Source organism: Chrysemys picta, chromosome 6, assembly GCF_011386835.1.
Source record: "Chrysemys picta bellii isolate R12L10 chromosome 6, ASM1138683v2, whole genome shotgun sequence".
Taxonomy (NCBI): Eukaryota; Metazoa; Chordata; order Testudines; family Emydidae; genus Chrysemys; species Chrysemys picta.
The window spans coordinates 101597983-101618800 of record NC_088796.1 but is presented as its reverse complement, the minus strand read 5'-3'; the positions used below and the strand labels follow the sequence as shown (position 1 = coordinate 101618800).

The following is a 20818-nucleotide window of genomic DNA, read 5'->3' as shown; positions in this document are numbered from 1 at the left end:
CAACATATTTTAAGTATCATTTCTTGCATTAATATTGCATTGTTTTTAGATGTTTTGGTGGTGAAGTAATTAATATGATGTGTGCTCCAATAACCTGCTGATATATTTGACCTTTTTTGTATTCAGAATTTTCCAAAGGTAAATAAACGATATATTTATTACAGGATGCAACTCACGAGAATATTCCAATCATGATGGTGGGTAATAAGGCAGATCTTCGCCAAACAGTTTCAGAACAAGGACAAAAATGTGTACCAATCAACTATGGAGAAAAATTGGCCATGGTAAGACCTATATCTAATTGTTTCAAATTTAACTCCTCTTAAAAACTTTAATATGAGGTCTGGATAATTCACGAAAATAATTGTGAGTCAAAGAGTCTTTTACCTTATAGTCACCAAGATGGAATTTGGCCTTGGATGGGTAATGCATACTTGATGAGGTTGAACAATGTCACCAAATAATGAATAATGAATGAGTTAGCTGTCTCAGTCCAGAGTTGTCATCACAAATTGGCACATTGTTGACGTTCTCAGAAAAATGGTCAAGAAATTCATGAGTCTGAATAGGGTGACCAGATAGCAAGTGTGAAAAATCAGGATGGGGGTGGGGGGCAATAGGTGCCTACAGAAGACAAAGCCTCGAATATCGGGACCGACCCTGTAGAAATCAGGACATCTGGTTACCCTAAGTATGAGACTGATCTTGCCCACTCAGAATGTTTGTACTCTACTACAGGTGTGAGGCGCATTACTGAGAGGATGTGAGGAAACTAGCTTCTGCTTCTCTTGTACCCTTAGATGTTCTGAAGTTGAAGTATTTTGGTTTCTAAAGCCCAGATTTTCAAAGGTTTTAGCTGCCTACCTCCCCTTAAAATAAGTAGAATGTGGGCATCTAAATACCTTCAAGGATCTGGGCCTAAGTAATTCTGCACCACTCTCTAGCCATGACTGCAGCAGTTTTGGCATGATTTGTTGCATAGGAAAACATAAGCAAGATTCCGGGAACTTGTACAGTGGATCTGCACATCCTGGTTGCTGTGGAGCTGTGCTTTATGGGATTCCTCACACCACTGGGGGCAGGGTTTTTTGGCTAGCCAGCAGTGGAGCAAGAGTTTGCTCCATTGGTAGATCTGTGATAGTGCAGAAGCAGGGCCATTCTCCGTGCAAAGGTGTGTGGGCCGAGAGCTGTGGATGCTAATGTAGCTAGTACTAGTTAAATACCAAGGTGTCAGGGGTTCTGGAAATACGATAGGTAGAATGTAAGCTCCAGTAACAGCTTCAAAGCTTCTGTTGCTGGTTTGCAGCCTCACAAACAAGATTATTCAGGCTGGACATTGGGACCAGCCCAGGATTTGTTCCTGAATCAGTTACATATCTTAAAAGCTCTTAAGTTTAAAAAGCTATAAAACTGAAAATAACTGACTGGTACTTATTTCTGTAGTATTAAAACTAACATCTACAAAGAATTAAAAGGACCAAAATATCCTGTTCACTTTAATTTGTTAAATCTGCTCTTCAGTAGTTCTTAAATTTTCCGAGGAAATCATTTGGAGTAAACATTTAGACCTAATTGTACAATCAACAATGTAGCTGATCCTTTTCTTTTCTTCTCGCAGACTTATAATGCACTATTTTGTGAAACAAGTGCTAAAGATGGAGCTAATATTGTAGAAGCAGTTCTTCATCTTGCTCGGTATGTAGTCATGTTTCTAATATCAAATATTAACTTTGTTGGTTAATATCTATTATATTTACTTTATAAATAAATGTAAAACAGGATTTATTCTTAAGGTTTTACATGGCATATATTTTATTTTATTTATAGAGTTCATTTTAATCTTAGTTGATCCTAGTACAACAATTTTCAGTGTTAAATATCTATATTCTACAGAGATATATTTATATACATATACACATAACTTAAATGAGTTTAGAATATAGATATTTAACATTGAAAATTGTTGTACTAGGATCAACTAAGATCAAAACAGGACTCTCTAAATAAAATATATGTGCCTTGTAAATCCTTTAAAAATAAACATAAAACAGGATTCATAATTGAATAAGTGAATCAAATAAACGACTTTAAAGAATCTACACCACAAACACTAAAACAATATGAACATATTTACAGACAAAATTATGTTAAAGTAGAGCTCAAATATGGATCCCATTCTTTTAAAAATGTCTCTGGTTGATAAATTATACTTTCTAATGAGATGCATGCATTTATTCTTTTAATCTTTTCATACACTGAAGACACATTTGGTTTTGTATCATTATATATGATTTTGCTACAGACAATTATAATCACATAAATTTTCCTTGATGTCTACTGAATGTAACTTTTTTCTAAACTATTTAAAATGCAGACATCTGGATTAAATAAAACAAACCCATCTAGCAAAACTTAAACGTACTAGATAAATTCTGACCAAAACATTGCAATTTTCCTACGGTTTCCAAACTAGTATTAATTATGATTACCGGTGTGTCTATATAATTTTAAAGGATCAGCAATATGCATTACATTTAATACATGGAGCTCTAAACTGGAGTCAATTGCTCATCATATTTATTTGTTTTTACTCTGAAGCTTGATATGAGAATCAAATCTTTTGACTTGAAAGGTCAATATTTGGCTATTCCATGCTACAGTATTTTTAACAGTAATAGCTTAAATAAAAAATTGGATTATTGGAAAGAAGTAATGCTGTCTGTTCAGTCAGAAAATGGAAAAATACCTATACTTCCAGTGAGAACAGGTGTAGCAGAAGTATAGTCATTCATTTATATCCAAATGTCAATACAAAGTTAATTGTTAACTTGTATGACTCATTTCCAGGCACCTGACTATGAATGCAACAGAGCATTGTGCTGTTAGAAATTTCTACAGCACAGTTACATAATGTTAAATCACAGGTGAAAAAACATGTTAAAGGCAACATTTGATTACAATAGTTCAATGATTATAATAGTTCAATTTTGTGAAGGGACAAACTGCTCTTCCCATCTTGCCTATTCCCTTTTCAATACCTTGAATATATGATTAGAACCAGTCTGTTCACTGGCTTAGTGAAAGTTCCTTTCTGAGGGATCTGTTAATATTTGGTATATTTGAGAGCAATGACAGAGGCACCAGACACTGTCCAACAGTTTGGTCTGAGATGGATGGTTATACTCAGGGATTAATATTTCTCATTTCCTGGAAGTAACATCTCTAACTTAACATTTCAATGGGAAAGTTAGACCTCCAGACCCATGTTACTTGTATTTAGGGTTTGATTCTGCCACTGTTACTCATTTTAAGTAGTACCATATTGATGTCAGTAACTGATTTCAGTGGAACTACTCGGTCTGAGAATTAAGACTTTACAAGACACATTAATAATACTGGTACAAAATTGAAAATCACATGTACAGATAAACCAATTACAAGCATCTTTGTAACAAAGTGGCTAATGATATGCACTATTTCTCAGAATAGATTTATAATTGTATAATAGTTTCTTACTTTAGTATATGAATATCTAGGGCCCTTTGCTTTCCTCTTCTGTGATATGAGGAGGGGAACAAATAAAAGAAAAATGGGCTACAAAGGAATGGAAAACATAACTAATTGTCTAGACCTCAAATTGAAGTTATATAATTAATAGTTTTCACATAACAACTATACTTATTTCCTTCTGCTAATTTTGCACTTTGGCAGAGCACTTTGTATAGAATTATTGCTGCCATTCCAAAGCAGAAACTATAGAGAATTTCACTCAGTCCCAATCCTTTCATTGATTTCATAAACTAAAAACATTTCACAAACTGTCTAATAGGATAATTTACGTTATAAAGCAGTGGCTGACAGTGGGCAGTGCATTCCTTTTTATTGCTCTGTGTAACATATTTTGAGTAGTATCAGAGGGGTAGCCGTGTTAGTCTGAATCTGTAAATATCAACAAAGAGTCCTGTGGCACCTTATAGACTAACAGATGTATTGGAGCATAAACTTTTGTGGGTGAATACCCACTTCGTCAGACGCATGTAATGGAAATTTCCAGAGGCAGGTATAACTATGCAGGCAAGAATCAGTCTAGAGATAACGAGGTTAGTTCAATCAGGGAGGATGAGGCCCTCTTCTAGCAGTTGAGGTGTGAACACCAAGGGAGGAGAAACTGCTTTTAGCCAAAAGCAGTTTCTCCTCCCTTGGTGTTCACACCTCAAAAGCAGTTTCTCCTCCCTTGGTGTTCACACCTCAACTGCTAGAAGAGGGCCTCATCCTCCCTGATTGAACTAACCTCGTTATCTCTGAACTGATTCTTGCCTGCATAGTTATACCTGCCTCTGGAAATTTCCATTACATGCGTCTGACGAAGTGGGTATTCACCCACGAAAGCTTATGCTCCAATACATCTGTTAGTCTATAAGGTGCCACAGGACTCTTTGTTGATATTTTGAGTAGAAATACCAAGATACAGCTTGGTGAATGTAATTTATTTCATTGCTGTCTTACAGTGAAGTGCGAAAAAGAAGTGACAATGAAGACACAAGGTCCGTAACCAACCTGGCTGAGCCAACTGTCAAAAAATCAATGCTAATGAAGAACTGCTGTAATATATAAATAACAAATTCCCTTTCTGCCCTAAATAATTTTACTTTTGTATTTTTATCACTTTTAAAAATGAAGGATTTACATAATGTTTTCTCCTTACTATGGATTTATATGTATATAGTAGTTGCAAAACTTGAGAAATTCAGTTCCTACTGTCTGCTGCTCTGCACTGGTGCACTTACCTTGCCTCACAGGCTGTGGTTTGATCTCACTTTTATATCAGTGTATGTCAATAAAATCAAAGAAATTACATTGGTTTTAAAATGGTCTGAGATCAGAATCAAGGCTTCTACTTTTGCCGGGTATTTATGATAGTCAGTACATACAGTACTGTATTTTCATTTCATTCATCTAGATATTTCCTTATAAAGTGAAAGAGGTTTCACCAGCTGAAGACACTATAATAATTTATTTTAAACCCAAGATATTCAGAGCCCAGGGGAAATTCCATCGTTACTTCATCTAATTTTGCCTAGGACAGCAAATGCAGGTCAAATTAGACCTGTATGAAATATTCACAACAAACCACCTAGCCACTTGAAACTTACGTAGTTTCATTACAAACCTGGCCAGGTTTGTCAAAAAGACTTGTCAATTTTTTTGAACTTTTCAAGTGAACTTGTTGAGTTTTGAGCAAACCTCGGCAAATATATGGTGTTGCATCTGAAAAGCAAAACTCAAGTCTGATCCCACACAGATCAAAACTGGAGGAAATACTTGCATGAATCCTGCAAAGCAAAAAGACAAATTATATACTGCTCTAACCTCAAGAGAGGTCACAGTATCTGCAGGACTTAGGAACACTGGGATGAATTAACGATACAATTCCTGCCTGTTTATAAACGAGACTGTTAATATAGTAATATAGGGGAATGTGAATTGTCCCTTCCCTCTTGTTCTTCAAATGTTTGCCATTGATATATATGACAATTCAGACAGTTCAAGTAATGGACTCTAATAGTACAGAAGAGTCTGTAGTAATCTGTTTTCTTAGTGAATCTTTAGGCCTTCAATCACCTGTTAGCAGCTGTACGTGCACAAGACTCCATATTACATTTTTATTAAAGGAATCAGTCCGCATGACCATGAGCCACTTTCCAAAAATCGGGCAATACTGTTCTCATTAAGGTAAGGCCGAGGACTCTCAACTCCACGTGAAGTCAGTGGGAGCTGCAGATGCTCAGTCTCTCTGAAATTCAAGACATTGGTTTTATTGAGTTTTCTAAAAATCCCATAGTTTAGTACATATTTTAAACTCAAAGCCTAAAATCATTAATGTAAAAATGACACTATTATAGTATAATTATTAAAATAGGAGTACAAAAAAGCATCACACCCTAGTGACTTTGTTTAGTCTTTTGTTCCCTTACTTAGGGCCAGTCCTGCAAATGTTGAAGCATGTGAGTGACACTTTGCCGGCAGGTAGTCCCATTAAAACCAATTCGTGTTTATAGGTATTTGCAGGGTCAGGAGCTTGGGGCCCAGTCCTCCTCCTGTTAAAGTAAATGGCACAGCTCCCACTGACTTCAATGGGAGTACTGTTAGGACCCTTAATGGCTGAGCAAACTATTTCAGCCTTTTTTTGTGTATATTAAAAACAGGTCTCAAGCTGCAACCAGTCTGCCTAGTGTCAGACTTAGGTGAAGTTTTAGGGTCCGACCTCAAACCCGTGAAAAAGTGGATACTAGCTGTAGCAACATTAGATATTTTCTGAACCACTACATTTTAACAGAGTATAGTCTGTGACTGATATTATTAATTTTTATAAAATATGGACTTCCCTAGAGTAGGGTAGTTTATCACCTGGGTTTTTAAAAAAAATGCCTTTTCAGGTAAAGAGATCTGTGTTTTTAGGTATCCTTTTAAAGCTATGTTTTCTCCAAGATTTTGTCCTCAAACGACTAATCCTGAGCATTTTCCAGCAAGGCAAAGAGACTATAATGCCAAATAAAATTGGCACCTCCATTATTTCCATATATTTTGGCCTCATAAAAGAAAATGTATTTGGGACCGGATCATGCCCCACAATATCCATAAGCTGAGGGGAACCTTTGCACACAGATCTACCTTATCCCACATGGGAGGGGTAAGGAGTCACCTACTTCTGCAGCACCATCCTACCCCACCTGGCAGAAACCTCTCTGTGGGTCTTGGGTCTGTGCTGGGGGAGGTGACGGATGCTGGGAGAAGAGTGAGCAAGCTAGGCATATGGCCATGGAATATAAGCAGAAAAGATAATGCAGCCATTTTTCTACAGGGGCAGCCATGGCCAGGGGGAGCTTGGCTTTGCTGTCAGGGAGAAGAGATCAATGCAGATCACTGGGAATCCAGGATTTCTTCAGTGAGGGATGAGGGTTAATCCTCCCCCCTTCCAAAGGAGTGAGTTGATTGTATATCCACAAGGGTATCCTGGAGATTTCCTCCTCCAGAGCCCACTCCTGTGGGTTTTATCAAGAGGGAACATAATCCAGCTTTTGGCTTCTAAAAGCCTAGGCTGACAATTTATAGGCTTTCAAATCATTAATCTGTTTGAAATTGACCTTCCCAGTAAGAAAGCTAGATTCATATTAACTCTTTATTTCAATTCAAGTTATTGCTCATTCAGTGTTGATAACTTCTGCTCACTCTTACTGCCACTCCTGAAATTTTCCCAATAATAGCTGTCTTTCCTTAAAAAAATTTCCTTAAAAAATAAGCGAGAGAGAATCACAGGTTACCTTTCATTTCATGGACAATGAAGGAGAAATAGAAGCAATCCTTGAAAATTCTGCAGGAACATTTAAAAGTAATGAAATTGTGTCATGCTAGTATTCAAAAGAGATATCCCATCAGCAGTGAAGCTGTCTTTATCTATATTAAATAGTTACAATTTACTATTAAGGGCCCAATCCTGTGAAGCCTTTTCCACACACCATCTGTGGGAAATAATATGGATCCATATGACTGTAACTCAACCTGAGCTGAGGCTCCTTTCTGTCTGTTGGGCCCAATTTTGGAAGATGCTGAGCTTGAAAGCTAAAGGTGTTCAGCACAACCCTGCATGGGACACTTTGTGTGCACCCAAGAATGCTATTGACCTCAGTGAGAGATTTAGATGTACAGAAATATAAGACAGGGCCTCAGAGCTAGGAATCTAAGGCTGGCAGATGGTTAATATTTTCTCCCCGAAGATAGCAGGAACAGACCAAGTCACATCGAACTTTTGAATTTATTAGGTTTTCTTATTAGTATGACTCACTATCTTAATATTATTTAAATGTAGTTTGTATATTTTATTGATTCTTTATTGAGATCTAAAATTCCAATGTGTTACTGATTTAATAACCTGGGGGTGTACAATTAAGTACAGAATATACAGTATTTTGGCAGTTTTAAAGTAGGACATTACATACCCAATAGATGGACATTTTCTTCTTGGCGTTGTAGATCTGGGTCCTGTAAACAGGCATTTGTGGGATGTACTCTTTTTAAAAAAACAGGTCCGAACTCCATATGGAAAGTAGTTTGTGTGCATGTGCAGTAAATGCTTTTCCAAATTTATTTAACATGATATGCCCTAATTCTGGAAAGAAAACCATGCAAGTGGAGTCCTGTGCCTGTACAGAGTACAGCTGAAGTCAGGAATGTCAGTAGCCTGACCATCTAGTTCTCTCTGTGGGACTGGTGGCTTGGGCAGTTCTTGTTGATTTTAATGACCAGATGTGTGTGTCTAGGGATTTTGCCAAAATTTATAAATGGAATCTATTTTTTTTTTTAAACAATGTGACTTTTGTTTTGCATGTGTGTGAGCTATAGCTAAGCAAACCCACCTTGAAACAATTGTTTTAAAAATAAAAAAAGTGTAATGGTCAAAATAGTATCAGCCAGGTTTCATCCTGGAATGTGTTTTATGGTCAACTTTTATAAATTCTTAGAAAAAGGGCTTTGAAATGAAAATCCTCTGTCACTGGGCCAAATTCTGTTCTCATTATAGGCAATGGAGTTGCAGAGAGTGCAGCTCTGGACAGAATTTTGCTCACTGGCCATAGCAGTGTGAAGAACTCTTGTCATAGTTACATTTTATAAGCCCCTTTTGCAATTAGATTCACAAGAGCAGTTTTTTTAAGCCCTGATGGGATCCTGCTGACTCAGTGAGTCTCCACACAAGCATAAGGATCTGTGCTACTGTAACCAATTGTAGGATTTGGGCCTAAATATATATATACTGATTATAATATATGCACAATTTATTAGAAACACATGGATTCAGGCCCTCTCCCACGATATGATGCATACTCAGAGACTGCTCCTATACAGAGCTCCATTGACTTCAGTGAGGGCTGTGCACAGGTGTAGAAGTCTGCTCCCATGAATCACTTTGCAGGATCAAGGCCTTATTTAGAAATCCTGCAATGATCGCCCCTATCAAGTCTGACAATTGGCATAATATGAGATGGCATTCATGGTAAAATAAGAGGGCTTGGAATGAAATTATTAATTTTAGAAGCTAAAATATCTGCCTTTAAAAACAAAAACAAAGCTAGTGTTTATATAAGGTCCTTCTTTTGTTTTGCTTTGAAAAGTTGTCTTGCCTACTGCCTAAAACATATGGCAGCAAACAGCAGATTTATGTTCTGGCATGTCTGCACTATTGTGTATTTGTGTTCCTCTATGATTTTGTTCAATACTTAAAACTGTTCATTTATTGCACAAAAGTTGTTTTGTTAGTTAGTGGTGATGTTATCTTAATAACTATATTTATTTTTAAAGGAACGTCTTTTCATGTTTTTTTCCAACAGAATCTGTAAATAAGATTTTTTTATGCACTTGACACACAAGTATTATTTTCGTCCTTCATTGTCTTTGCCTTTTTAATGGTCACACGTTAAACATATTTTGAGGCAATAATTTTTGTGGGACGCTTTTAAACATCCAGGTGATCAAATGATTTTTTTTCTAGGGGGTCTCTCATCTATTTAGCACTATTTAATTGCTTATTAAAATTTGCTGTATTATTTCCCCTACTCAAGAGCGTAGTTATGATCTAACTGCTTGAAACCATATTTAAAACATATCTTCTCTCATATTCATTGAACAATTCCCTCTTATTTTAGCAAATACTGTTGATCATAGAGAACACTTTATCCCAAAAGATCCCAAACCACATTACAAAACTAATGTGGCAATCCTGCAAGGAGCATCATGTGGACAGACCCTTGAACCCATGCAGAGAACTCCATCAGTGGGGTTCTGTGCCAGCATAGAGGTCTGTTCACAAGGAGATCCTTGTACAAAGCTTTTTGAGAGGCTGGGGCTAGGGCTATGCAGCCTATATTCTGAAGTGTAGCTACCTCTGGGGTTAAACGTGGTTCCTGTTTAACACTCATAGCAATATTATACATTGTAGTACAGGAAGTGAAGACTACCAATGCTGACATATCAGATGGATGTTGTGGTAGGCACAATGTATTTATCCCCATTGGAATTTGATGAGGACAATAGGGTTAATTATTCTGACAAAAAACAACAGTCCATGGTATTTATGATCATCACTAGTGATTAAGATCTCATTTTACATTTCTCCTGCAATTTCAATGTCCCCTACCACCATGTCCCAAGGTGTTGATACAGTAGGTGATAGATTAGTAGTTAGAGGAAACTATCAACATCACTTCCTGCAGCACGAGGTATTTGAGTAAAGATATCCCATCCAAGCAGGGACAGGCATAATGCTGCTTGGCTTAGATCTGACATCATAGCCTGAAGGTTTTTTTGTTTTGTTTCACTATTATCTGGCATTTCTTTTCTTTTTTCTTTTTCTTTTTTTAAACCCAAACCACTTGTATTTTAGGTTCAATTTGTGCCACAGAAAGTGGTAGAGTGCTCTGTCACTCACATTTTCAGCCCTTAGAGAGAGAGAGATAATTAACTTCCCACTAGCTGCATATATGTGAAGTTAGTAGTTAAATGATCAGCTAACAAATAACATTTGTATAAACCCATGCTGTGCAAACTTCTAATGGAATATAAAGTTAAGTATTTAAAATAGAGATTTATTTTCATACTTGTATAGTGAGCAGATTCAGTGAATTTTAGTTTTATGTGCCAAGTTTAATTACAGACTATATGTTTAAAAAGTGTGCAATAAAATAAACATGTCCTATAGAGTGAAACAATTGTCTTGAAACTTTGATTTATTCTGTTTACAAATACGACAGCAAGAACTGTGGTGTTTGTGCTAGTTGTTTTTCCGCAAAACTACAGATCATTCCAACTACGGTGTAATTTTCTACATATGTTTAAAAAGAACCACGTGTTGTCTATTCCATATTGCTGTACAATAAAGTGTGCTTTAATCGCTATTTAATAGGGTTTATTTTTTCCTAATTTGCCACTAAACTGCACCCATAAATATTTTGTTCAATGTAATACAATACAAGTGAGTAACTTTATTTCCCCAAAGCTAACTGAACGGCAGACTTTGGACAGCCGTGTACTAACCGTTAGTATACCAACTAGAGCTGGGTGAAATTTTTCAGATTAATACTTTATTCACCTAAAAATGCAATTCGGTTGACCCAAAACTATTCCTGAATTTGCTGAATACTTTCAGTCACAACATTTCTTCCAGGCTAGATCCACAAGGGGACTTAAGCACCATTCACAAAATAGAAGAGCTCCTGTCACCTCCCTTATGTCCAGTAACATTGAATGCACTTACCTAGGATGTGGGAGAAACAGATTTAAATCCCTGCTCTGCAGCAGAAACTTGAACTTGGATCTTCCACAACCAAGGAGAGTACCCTAACCACCAGGCCATTAGGTACTCTGAGGAGGGCTCTCAATCTCTCCTGTTGAAGCTGTTCCACTTTTTATGACCTACTTAAATATTCACTGGGCCAGAGTGAGATTGTTGAGGCTAGAGCACTCACCTAGGTTCTAGATCCTGCTCCAATAAATATTTTATAAGTGGAACAGCTTCAACAGGAGAGAAGGAGAGACTAGTGCACCAGCATTTTGAATAGCCCAGTAGATAGGGTACATACCTAAACTGTAGAAGATTGAAGTTCAACTCCTTGCTCTGAATCAGGCAGAGTTCCTTCTCTACCACAGACTTCCTTGGGCTGACCAGTCTCTCACTCCTTCAGTTCCCATCTGTGACATGGGCTTAACAATGCTTCCCTACTAATGGGGTGATGTGATAATGAGGGGCGGGGCATGTAAGTACATCAGAGGGATAGAATAGTCTGCTAATTTTGCCTTAGAAGTTGTGATCAATGGAGCCTATAGGAAGTTTTCACCACAATGATCTTCTGATGGAACATTCTTTTTCTACAAAATCAATTTTCTGTTGAAAAATTTCCATTGTCCATCAGGAAACTGCTGTGGTGTCCCTGTTCCTTGGCAGACTGCCTGGCAGGTCTTAGGGGGATATATTTACACTGCAGTTAAACACTCCCAAGCTGGCAAATGCAGTTGACCTGGGCTGGTGTGGCACAGCCTAAGGGGCTGTTGAACTGAACGTAGGCTTTCAGGCTTAGCTCTAGCTCCCTGTGAGGTGGGAGGGTGCCAGCACTTGGGCTGCAGCCTGAATCCGAACAGCTACACCACAATTATACAGCCCCTCAGTCCAAGCTCCATAAGCCTGAGTTAACTGCACGGGCCAGTTGTGGGAGTCTAATTCCAGTGTAGACATACCTTAGGAGCCCAAACTTCCAGGCTTCGTGGCTCCCAGCCTTGTGGTCTCCCAGGTTTCTGGGTCACTCAGGGAGCCCGGAACCATTTCAAAAAGATTTAAATGAAACATTTGAAATTCCAATTCAGTTGCAAATGTTTAAATTTTGTTGCAGAACATTTTAAAAAAATAAATAAATGTAGGACTTTCCCCCAGAATGGGAATGCAAGTTTCTGTCCTGCTCGAGTGGGCACAAAAGACCTCTCCTGATTGGCTTCCTGCTATAGTTTTAAAGAAAAAAAAATACACATCCTCACGGTGTGACTCTGCCACTTTCCTTAGATAACTTGACCTCAGTATTTATAGTAATGTAGGCATTGCACATCGTAAACCTAGGTAATTATTATTTATAGCTCCACACATGCACACTTTTCAGAACAAAGACAGATGGAGTACTACCTAGGCTAGTTGACACTCTAAGCCTTGATCCTGCAGCTGTGTGTCCGTAGCATTACACCTGTGTTTAGTCCTGCTGAGTTCAATGCAGTGCACACATACCTAAAGTAAAGTTACTCACATGCTTAAATGTTTGCAAGATTCGGTCTAAATTAAGAGAACTGTAAGATTAGGCAATGCCGCAGGGAGGTGGTAGGAAATAGCATAAGAGGAAGACAATGATTGTGTGTGACCAGGCACTATTATACATTGTATAACAACCTGGAATATTAACATGGACTGATTATTCACTAGCTGCTAAGTGTTGGATTTTCAGGATGTATTCTCCTTAAAGCAAAACTTATGGCAGCCTACTACCAATCTTTTCAGTTTTTAAATTTTCACTCACTTTCACTTGGTGCACTACCTTCAGCTTGCTCTGAATTGTGTTTATATGCTTGAGAACAGCTACAGCTATGCTGAGCACTACTAGGGTGACCAGATGTCCCGATTTTATAGGGACAGTCCCAATTTTGGGGTCTTTTTCTTACATAGGCTCCTATTACCCCCCACCCCCTGTCCTGATTTTTCACATTTGCTGTCTGGTCACCCTAAGCACTACCTATGCTTACCCTTTGTAGGCTGGTGTTACGAACTGTCTTCAGCTTTGCTCTGCTATTCCCTGGCTCAGTTGGGATGGGCTAGAGAGCAGAGTAACATTGACTGGCAATACACGGTAGCCTTTTTTCCTAGGCTTAGAGCCAAATTCTGCCCCAGGATACAATGTACAATGCAATGACTGGGAATTTAAGCAAGAGAGGCTTAAATTGGTTCTCTCACTTACACTAACATTCATCCACATTCTGTTCTCATGTAAACAATGGGCACAATATGCTTAGGCTTATAACTGGAGGAGGCAATTGGGCGACAGGGAGCAGAGGCAGAGGAATAACTATTTAATCAAGGAGTAAATTAATTTTATTCTCCCTACTTCCAGAACCCAAGGTGAAAAGTTAAAATATCAGATTTAATATTTTCCTTTAACATCCATCTTTACTTTTAGACAGCTTTCTCTCCCATTCCTACAATCCATTCCGCCTGGGGCTTTAAAACTGTAACTATAGAACGGAAAATTGTTTTGTAATCCTTTGCAACATAAATGTTTGGTTTCTGTTCCTCTTAGGATCATTTAAATTAGCTTAAACACCATTTTGGGGATGATACTTTTTAACCACAATTAATATTTAATAGCCAATACATTCATTGTGCAGTAGGAGCAAGTGTTACTGTCCTAAATAAGGGACTATATCATGTTATTGATTTTATGGGATATACTGGTTCATAATCTATTAGTTATATGAAAAAAGCCCCCGAGAGAGTATGGGATGTAATTATTCTTATCCCACAAACTGCTAAATTGTGCTGGAAACATGAGATGCAAGGCTCAAAAACAAACAGAAACCCCAAAATGAAATAGCGTTACAGTCTATAGATTCTTTGAACATCTGCACAAATACAGACCTCCCAGCTTCATTCACCTGAAAGGATCTCAATGTAGCATTTTTGTCTATTTTATATTGGTCTAATTGCCCCTTATGAAAATCCTGCAGGTCTCCTGAAGGGTCCTTTTTAGCTGGCTTCCATTTTAAACAAAGGCAGAAGTCGCTATTGTAAAGAAAAAAGAAGCAAGTAGATCTATTCCTGACACCATCACTGGATGAACGTGGGCAAATCAATAAACCTTTGAGTCTCACTTTTCCCGTCTGTAAAACAGAGATAGCAACAGCTATTGCCTTTAGGAAAGTGCTTTGAGATTCTAAGATGAAAATCCCTCTATAGGTGGAAAGTTTTACTTTTACTATATATCTGCCTATAGCCCTTTAGAAACAATGGCAGACCCAACTGGGCATGTGCAGCAGGAAATGTTAACTTGCCCTTTAAAAATAGGAATACTCAATCAGCCTCTCTCCTTTTACACTTGGCTGCCTCTGGGTGCAGTTATCCACCAGCTTTGCTATTTTTTCCTCAAAAGGTAATGGCTTCCTTGTAAATGAGGGTCTCTCTTTTTTATTATTTATTTTTAAGAGAAAGTATTATTTTGGTAAAGAGGAGCAAGGTAGACTGTTTGCTTCCCCCCTCCCCCAACATATTCTAATAAGCAAGAGCAGCAGGAATATTTCACTTAAAAGAAAAATCAAAGCTGCTAAGTTGTATGGTTGTAACAATGCTTATGGCATCCCCTCTGCTGCTAGCAGCCCTGCTCCCAGTTGACTTCCCAACAGACCAACATCTGCTACCTTTTGGTAAGTAGATTCTATTTCCTTGTGTAGCCTTTGTGGGACCTTTTGATTCTGTCACACAGGTGTATCTCCTTAGGGATCCTTATTGGAGTTGCCAGATAGAAAGTTAAGACCTGTTTGGGAGGAACTGGCCATCTAATCTAAAACTCTTTAAATTGACTAGCTGGTAGAGGCTGGGATTGGGTTTGACGTCTATTTTAATTAAAGACGTGCACTCAGTTTCAATATATTGTCCAGCCCAATCTAAAACAAACTACAATATATTGATAAATGAAACAAATTAAAATTCCAGATTTTGAACATGGTCCCCATCAATGTCAGATTTCAAAAAATGTATTTGGCAATTTATCTTTCTTAAAAATAGAATAAGTACAATATACAGTAAAACATAAAAATGTGTACTTAGCCTTCTACCCACCACTATCTAGATTTGATACCACTCATGCATGTATGTTCTCTGTCCATATTATAGAGCTGTAACTCACAATTTTATCATTATTTTTTGTGATCAAGATGTTCCTGCAAGGCACTATCATCCATCTCCACAAATCAATTTCTTATGAATCTCAGAGACTTCCCTCTTCTCAGAATTAGGCTTTTGGTCTAAGCAAGGGCAATAGCAATCCTGTGTTTTAAAACATACCTGCGTGGCTTTCGCATTCTGTGATGGTGCATTAGCATGACATACTAATGTCTCTCATTTTTACAAGAAATGTTATATCAATGTTTATAAATTAACAAACATCCACATTATCCAGTCTCATAGCTGGATGGGAGACATACTTTAATGAAGAATCTCTGGACTCGTGATGTCAAGGCTGCCTGCGGCAGATCAGGCCTGCCATGGAAAGGATGGTTACAAATCACTTTAACTGTACCGTATGGTGCCTTCTCAAAACCAAATCTCTCAAAGCAGAGGGTCCCATGTTTACAACTGCTTGCATAGGGGATGCATAATAAATAAATGAAATAATGGCGAACTTGAAACATTTGTATTTGAAGTAGTAGATGCTTTCAGAAATGTTACTGCTCGTGCTTATTTTCAATTTTAGCCAAAAACAAAGCCTGTGTTCTGACCCTAATAAGATCATTAATGGTAAAGTCATCCCTAGTCAGAGTCCTATACTGGAGAGGGCCTAAATTTAAATTAACTGAAGCCTAAATGTAATCCTTGCCAGATGTGTAACCCTTTTCACTCTTTTCCTAATCCATTGTGGAACCAAAAAGAGTACTGAGAAATCTGTGCAAGACTGCTCTTGTTAAGCAACCTCTAGTTCGGAGAGGCTGCAGCAAAGATACTCAGTAGGCTGTTGCTCCTCCTTTATTAGCAAGCCCTCTCTGTTAAGCAACCATTGCCAAGTCTCTTGAGTGCTTGTTTAAGAGATGTCAGTTTAATGGAGGGGAGTGTGTTCCTCCCAGCACCTGGAAACCATTCAGAGACATCCTGAGACCAGAGGACTAGATCGGTGGGGGGATAATAAACACTAATTGATTTCTTTTAAAAAATACAGGGAGATAGTAACTTTTCCATAGCAGTTTTCAGAAAGAGTAGGAGTATTCTTGTCAACTTTTTCTCTCAGTAATAACCAGTTCTGAGTCCAAAGCCGTAGGAAAGATCTTGCTGAACACATGATGGCTACCACATTTGCCCACAGAGCATTAGTAGGATTTTACTGTAAAATGCTTTGGGCTACCTTGAATATAAAAGCTGCTATAAAAAAATTCTCATTCTATTCCATAATTACTTGGGAATGTGAATCACCATTTGAGTACAGAAATGCCTCAAGATGAACCTCTTCAGAGGTTGGCATAGCTGATTTAAGCTGCAAGGTGGTCCTAAGGAATAAATAGTGTCTTCCTAAAGACTTCATGGATCATTTGAGCACTACAGTTCTTTCAGAATAAATGTGCTCCTTAAAAAGGAACATGAATAATTTGAACAGTGAAGTGCTTTGATGGGCATGAAATCTGTCCCCCTTAAAAGGGGAATGCACATGGATCATTTGGTGTGTGTGTGTGTGTGTGTAACAGTGAGAGTGACATTTTTCTGCCTCTTAAAAATGATACAAGTCTTTCTTTAGTGCATTTACAAGTGACTATTGGGGTGGACTATTGGGGTTTCTGCAGCATGTCTATACTGGCTCCCCAGAGAGCATGTTGACAAATACAGCTTTGAAATAGTTCTGTATGAAGTATTACATTTTCAGTGTACGGAACTAATAGATGGTGTTGAGTGTAAAATATTTTTGGAGATTAGCTTTGGAGAGTATTTTGCTGAAAGTAATGTGGTTCAATTATTTTATTTTTCCAAAACATATCTCTGAAGGTGGGGATGCTCTAAGACCCCCCAATCCAGCAAAGCAGTTAAGCATGTGTGTAATTCTAAAAATGTATTTCCACTGACTTCAGTGGAACTATTCATATACACAGTTACACATGGATTTAAGCAGTTTGCTATCCCGGGGCTGTCTCTTAAATGACAACTCCAGTAATTATTCTGCTAAGGTATACCAATTTTATTAAATAAGAAACTGCTCTTCCTCACTATTAAAAAAAAAATAGGTGAGGCCCTCCAAAATGCCAGGCTTGTCTTAAAAATTAACAGATTTAAATGAATACATGTATATTATTTTAAATTTGCCTTCTGTTTGTTTGCTTGTTTTTTGAGCCTGTAAAGGGAAGCTGCCTTTCTCCAAACAGTGAGAATTTCAGGATCAAAATTCAATCTAAAATAAACAGCAAAAGAGCAGGCCTCCCTACTGGCTGCTTAAAGGGGACCTTCCCTTACCTAATCTTAACCTCTCCTCCCCGTTACTGTGGAATTGAGGGGTATGTTACCCCAGAGTTTGATCAAGCTAATTGTGTGCAATCAGCCACCACAAATTAATAAAATAGAACACCACATAGTTAAGGGTTAATTTGGACAAGCAGGGCTTTTGGAGGCAAGGTCAAATACTGCAGGCTTGCACTTTCTGTTAATCAGAATGAGAGGAGGGGAGAAAAGAGTCAACAAATTATGAGATTGAAAGAAAATAAATGGATGGAGACCTTGAGTTTGGGCACCTTTGATATAGAAGCTTATTATGGCCAAGATTGTTAGGATTGTTTTGTTGATAAGTAGTTGATTGAAGTTAGAGGTGATGACCCAGTAGGAGTCACTATGAGCTATGTGTTTTGTAAAAAATGGTTCTAAAAAGGCTAGCTAATAGAGCAGTTCTCTGAAGCTATCCTGAGAGACTTTTTCCTGACACCATAATCCCCAGTGGGGAAGCAACCGGCCATTGCTGATCTGCTGCTAATTACGCAACACTATCTCAGATTTTAGATAATTATTTGGGATGTTCTAAATCTATTGCTTATGTCCATGTGTGCTTAAATCTAATAAATAGTATTTTTAGATAAGAGCATGCTTCCTTATATCACTCTTTCATCAGTCAGACATGCGGTGTTCCCATTGATTTATTTCTGACACCGCCTGGAGTGATCATTGCTAGCCTGTCTCCTTTACTGCCCATCTCTCTCCTCCTTCACTCACATTTTCCCATAGTTTCCTATCCCCAGCCCACCTGCCTTCACATTTTTCCTGTTTTCCCCTTCACAGTAATGTTCCCTTTGCTGCCACCTATTCCCTTGCACCTCTCAATTTTCTCTCATTCCTTTTCAGTGTGCCCCCTGCACCTCCATCAGCCAGATCTCCTTTTCTTCTTCAAGGGGAAATGACTTCCCACATACTTCTGTCTCCTCATGGTTTTCTCTCCAACCCATTAAAAATAGCATCCAGGAGGTGGCCATTTTGCCTGCCTGAGTTGGCTGTCTGGCTTCAGTCTAATTGAAAATAGTGGGAGGCGGTAGCCATCATTACTACTTTTTCTCTTTAGATAGGAGTGAGCAGAAAAGAGAAATACACACACCCCATCAGTTCCTGTATGTGCCTCAGGGCTGAAGCACGTTGATAGTATTTGAGTGATTACAGTAGAGCCTAGTGTCCCTGATCAAGGCCCCATTGTGCCAAATGCAGCACCGACATGAAAAGTCACTAAAGGCAGAGGAAGAAAGAAGCTCTTTATCTTCACTTGTAAAAGCATTGACACAAAGGGTCCTTGCACATCCCTGACTCTTTGATTTTAGCTATGCCCCTGGATGCACCATACTGCACCTGGGTCCACCTATTGCTGGAGACACAAGATATGAAAAGTTGCCTATGGGCAGAAGATTGTTTTTCCTTTGGACAGGTCTCGGCACTAAGCTCACGTGTAAAAACTGTAAGGTTGGGGCTTTTTAGAGAGAGTGATTGTACCTAAGAAGCTTATCCTATCAGAGAACACTATGGAAACTTGGTACTTTGCTTAAATGATCATGTGTTGGAGACATCTCCAGTTCAATGAAATAAAGATTGAAGAATTAGCAGTAATTTAAAGGGGAAACCCTCTAACCCTTAAAGAATATTTGTTAAACACCTAAAAAAACTAGAAAGCTAGTATCTATCTACATTAGCAGTGCTTGTACTGTTGTTGTCATGGTATTGCAAATTCCTAATATAGATGCCCCATACTGATGTAAAGCAGGGCTCACAGTGGTGTGGTTTCCTATGGTAATTAACCAGATTAAATTACAATCTAAACTAGATTTGACGCAGCAGTGTGTCTGCGTTAGGGTTTTTCATCAAAGTAAGTACATTAATCTAGTAAATTTGTAAACTTTTTTCCATTATTGACAGATCCTAAGTAAAATGTTAAATTTGAGTAAATAAATGAAACTTAAAAACACCCCTCTTTTCCCCTCAGAAACAGTGGAAAGTATGGAAAGGTAGAGGGTAAGATCACTCAAACAGCTTAATATATAGACTTTGGGAACTTTTTTTATATGTAGTTTTTTTTTTTTTTAAGAAATCCTGTGGCTGGATCATGGTTTTTCATTAAAAATTCTGCATATTTTTTTTTTAAATCTTTTAGTCTCTGTATCAGATACATCACTAGGTATTAAATGTCACTACGTGTTCAGCACTTATTTATCTTTTATCATGCAAAATATCAGGCCCAATTGGACTCCCATTGAAACCAGTGGGAATGCTGCAGATAGAGAATTTTCAGGTTTAAGGCAATAGTCTTGCATTTAACAAATATATAGAAACCTTTTATTAACATATTTGATTCTGAGGGCCTTATCAATGCCTCCCATGCTGCAAACACACGCACATAACTGGATTTGCATGATCAGAGTGTAACCATTATTTCCTCTTCTTTGTAAATTATGGCCATTAAGTGTCTTATAATTTCCATTAATACAAATATAGTAGTTACCAATTTATCCTGTCATTTTTTTGCCCTTTGTAAAATTCTATAAATTACATATTTTCATGATTTGATTTTTTTCTCACTTGAGTTTCACAAATCTGTACATATCTAACCAGTACTATAGCACTTGTGAATTTTTTTTATTTTTACAATCAAATCAAACCTCAGACCATATGGAGTTGTTCAGCCTTTTGTAGCAATCAATTCCAAATGATTTTCTATCACTGCAATTCAGGCTGCAAATCAAATCTAACCTTGCAGCCTTTGTAATGGAAATAACTCTGCAGAGAGAATGATAGTTAGATATCTCTGAGGAGCTGCTGTTTTTTTTTTTAAATCTATAGACTATATTACAGGTTCGCTGGAATAGCGTCAATATATAGTCACACAACATAATGTAGTGATAATTTCTGTTAAGTTTGCATACTGAAGCATTCATCCTTTGTTTATTCAAACCCATCATTTAAGAAACTCATTCAGATTTTAGGCTTAGAAATTTTTGCAGTAGTCCAACCATACACAATTGGTCA

General features: G+C 37.7%; 1 protein-coding gene and 1 long non-coding RNA gene across 2 annotated transcripts in view; both read left to right on the top strand.

Moving 5' to 3' along the window:
• Positions 1-5028, top strand: part of RASEF (RAS and EF-hand domain containing) — a 49281-nt gene extending 44253 nt beyond the window's left edge. The window contains exons 15-17 of the mRNA XM_065549445.1: positions 165-284; positions 1619-1695; positions 4509-5028. Coding sequence (XP_065405517.1) covers positions 165-284; positions 1619-1695; positions 4509-4614 — 303 coding nt within the window. The 3' untranslated portion in view covers positions 4615-5028. The remainder of the gene's footprint in view (positions 1-164; positions 285-1618; positions 1696-4508) is intronic.
• A 9757-nt stretch (positions 5029-14785) lies between these two features.
• Positions 14786-20818, top strand: part of LOC135972495 (uncharacterized) — a 69515-nt gene continuing 63482 nt past the window's right edge. The window contains exon 1 of the long non-coding RNA XR_010588957.1: positions 14786-14997. This is a non-coding gene — a long non-coding RNA (uncharacterized LOC135972495). The remainder of the gene's footprint in view (positions 14998-20818) is intronic.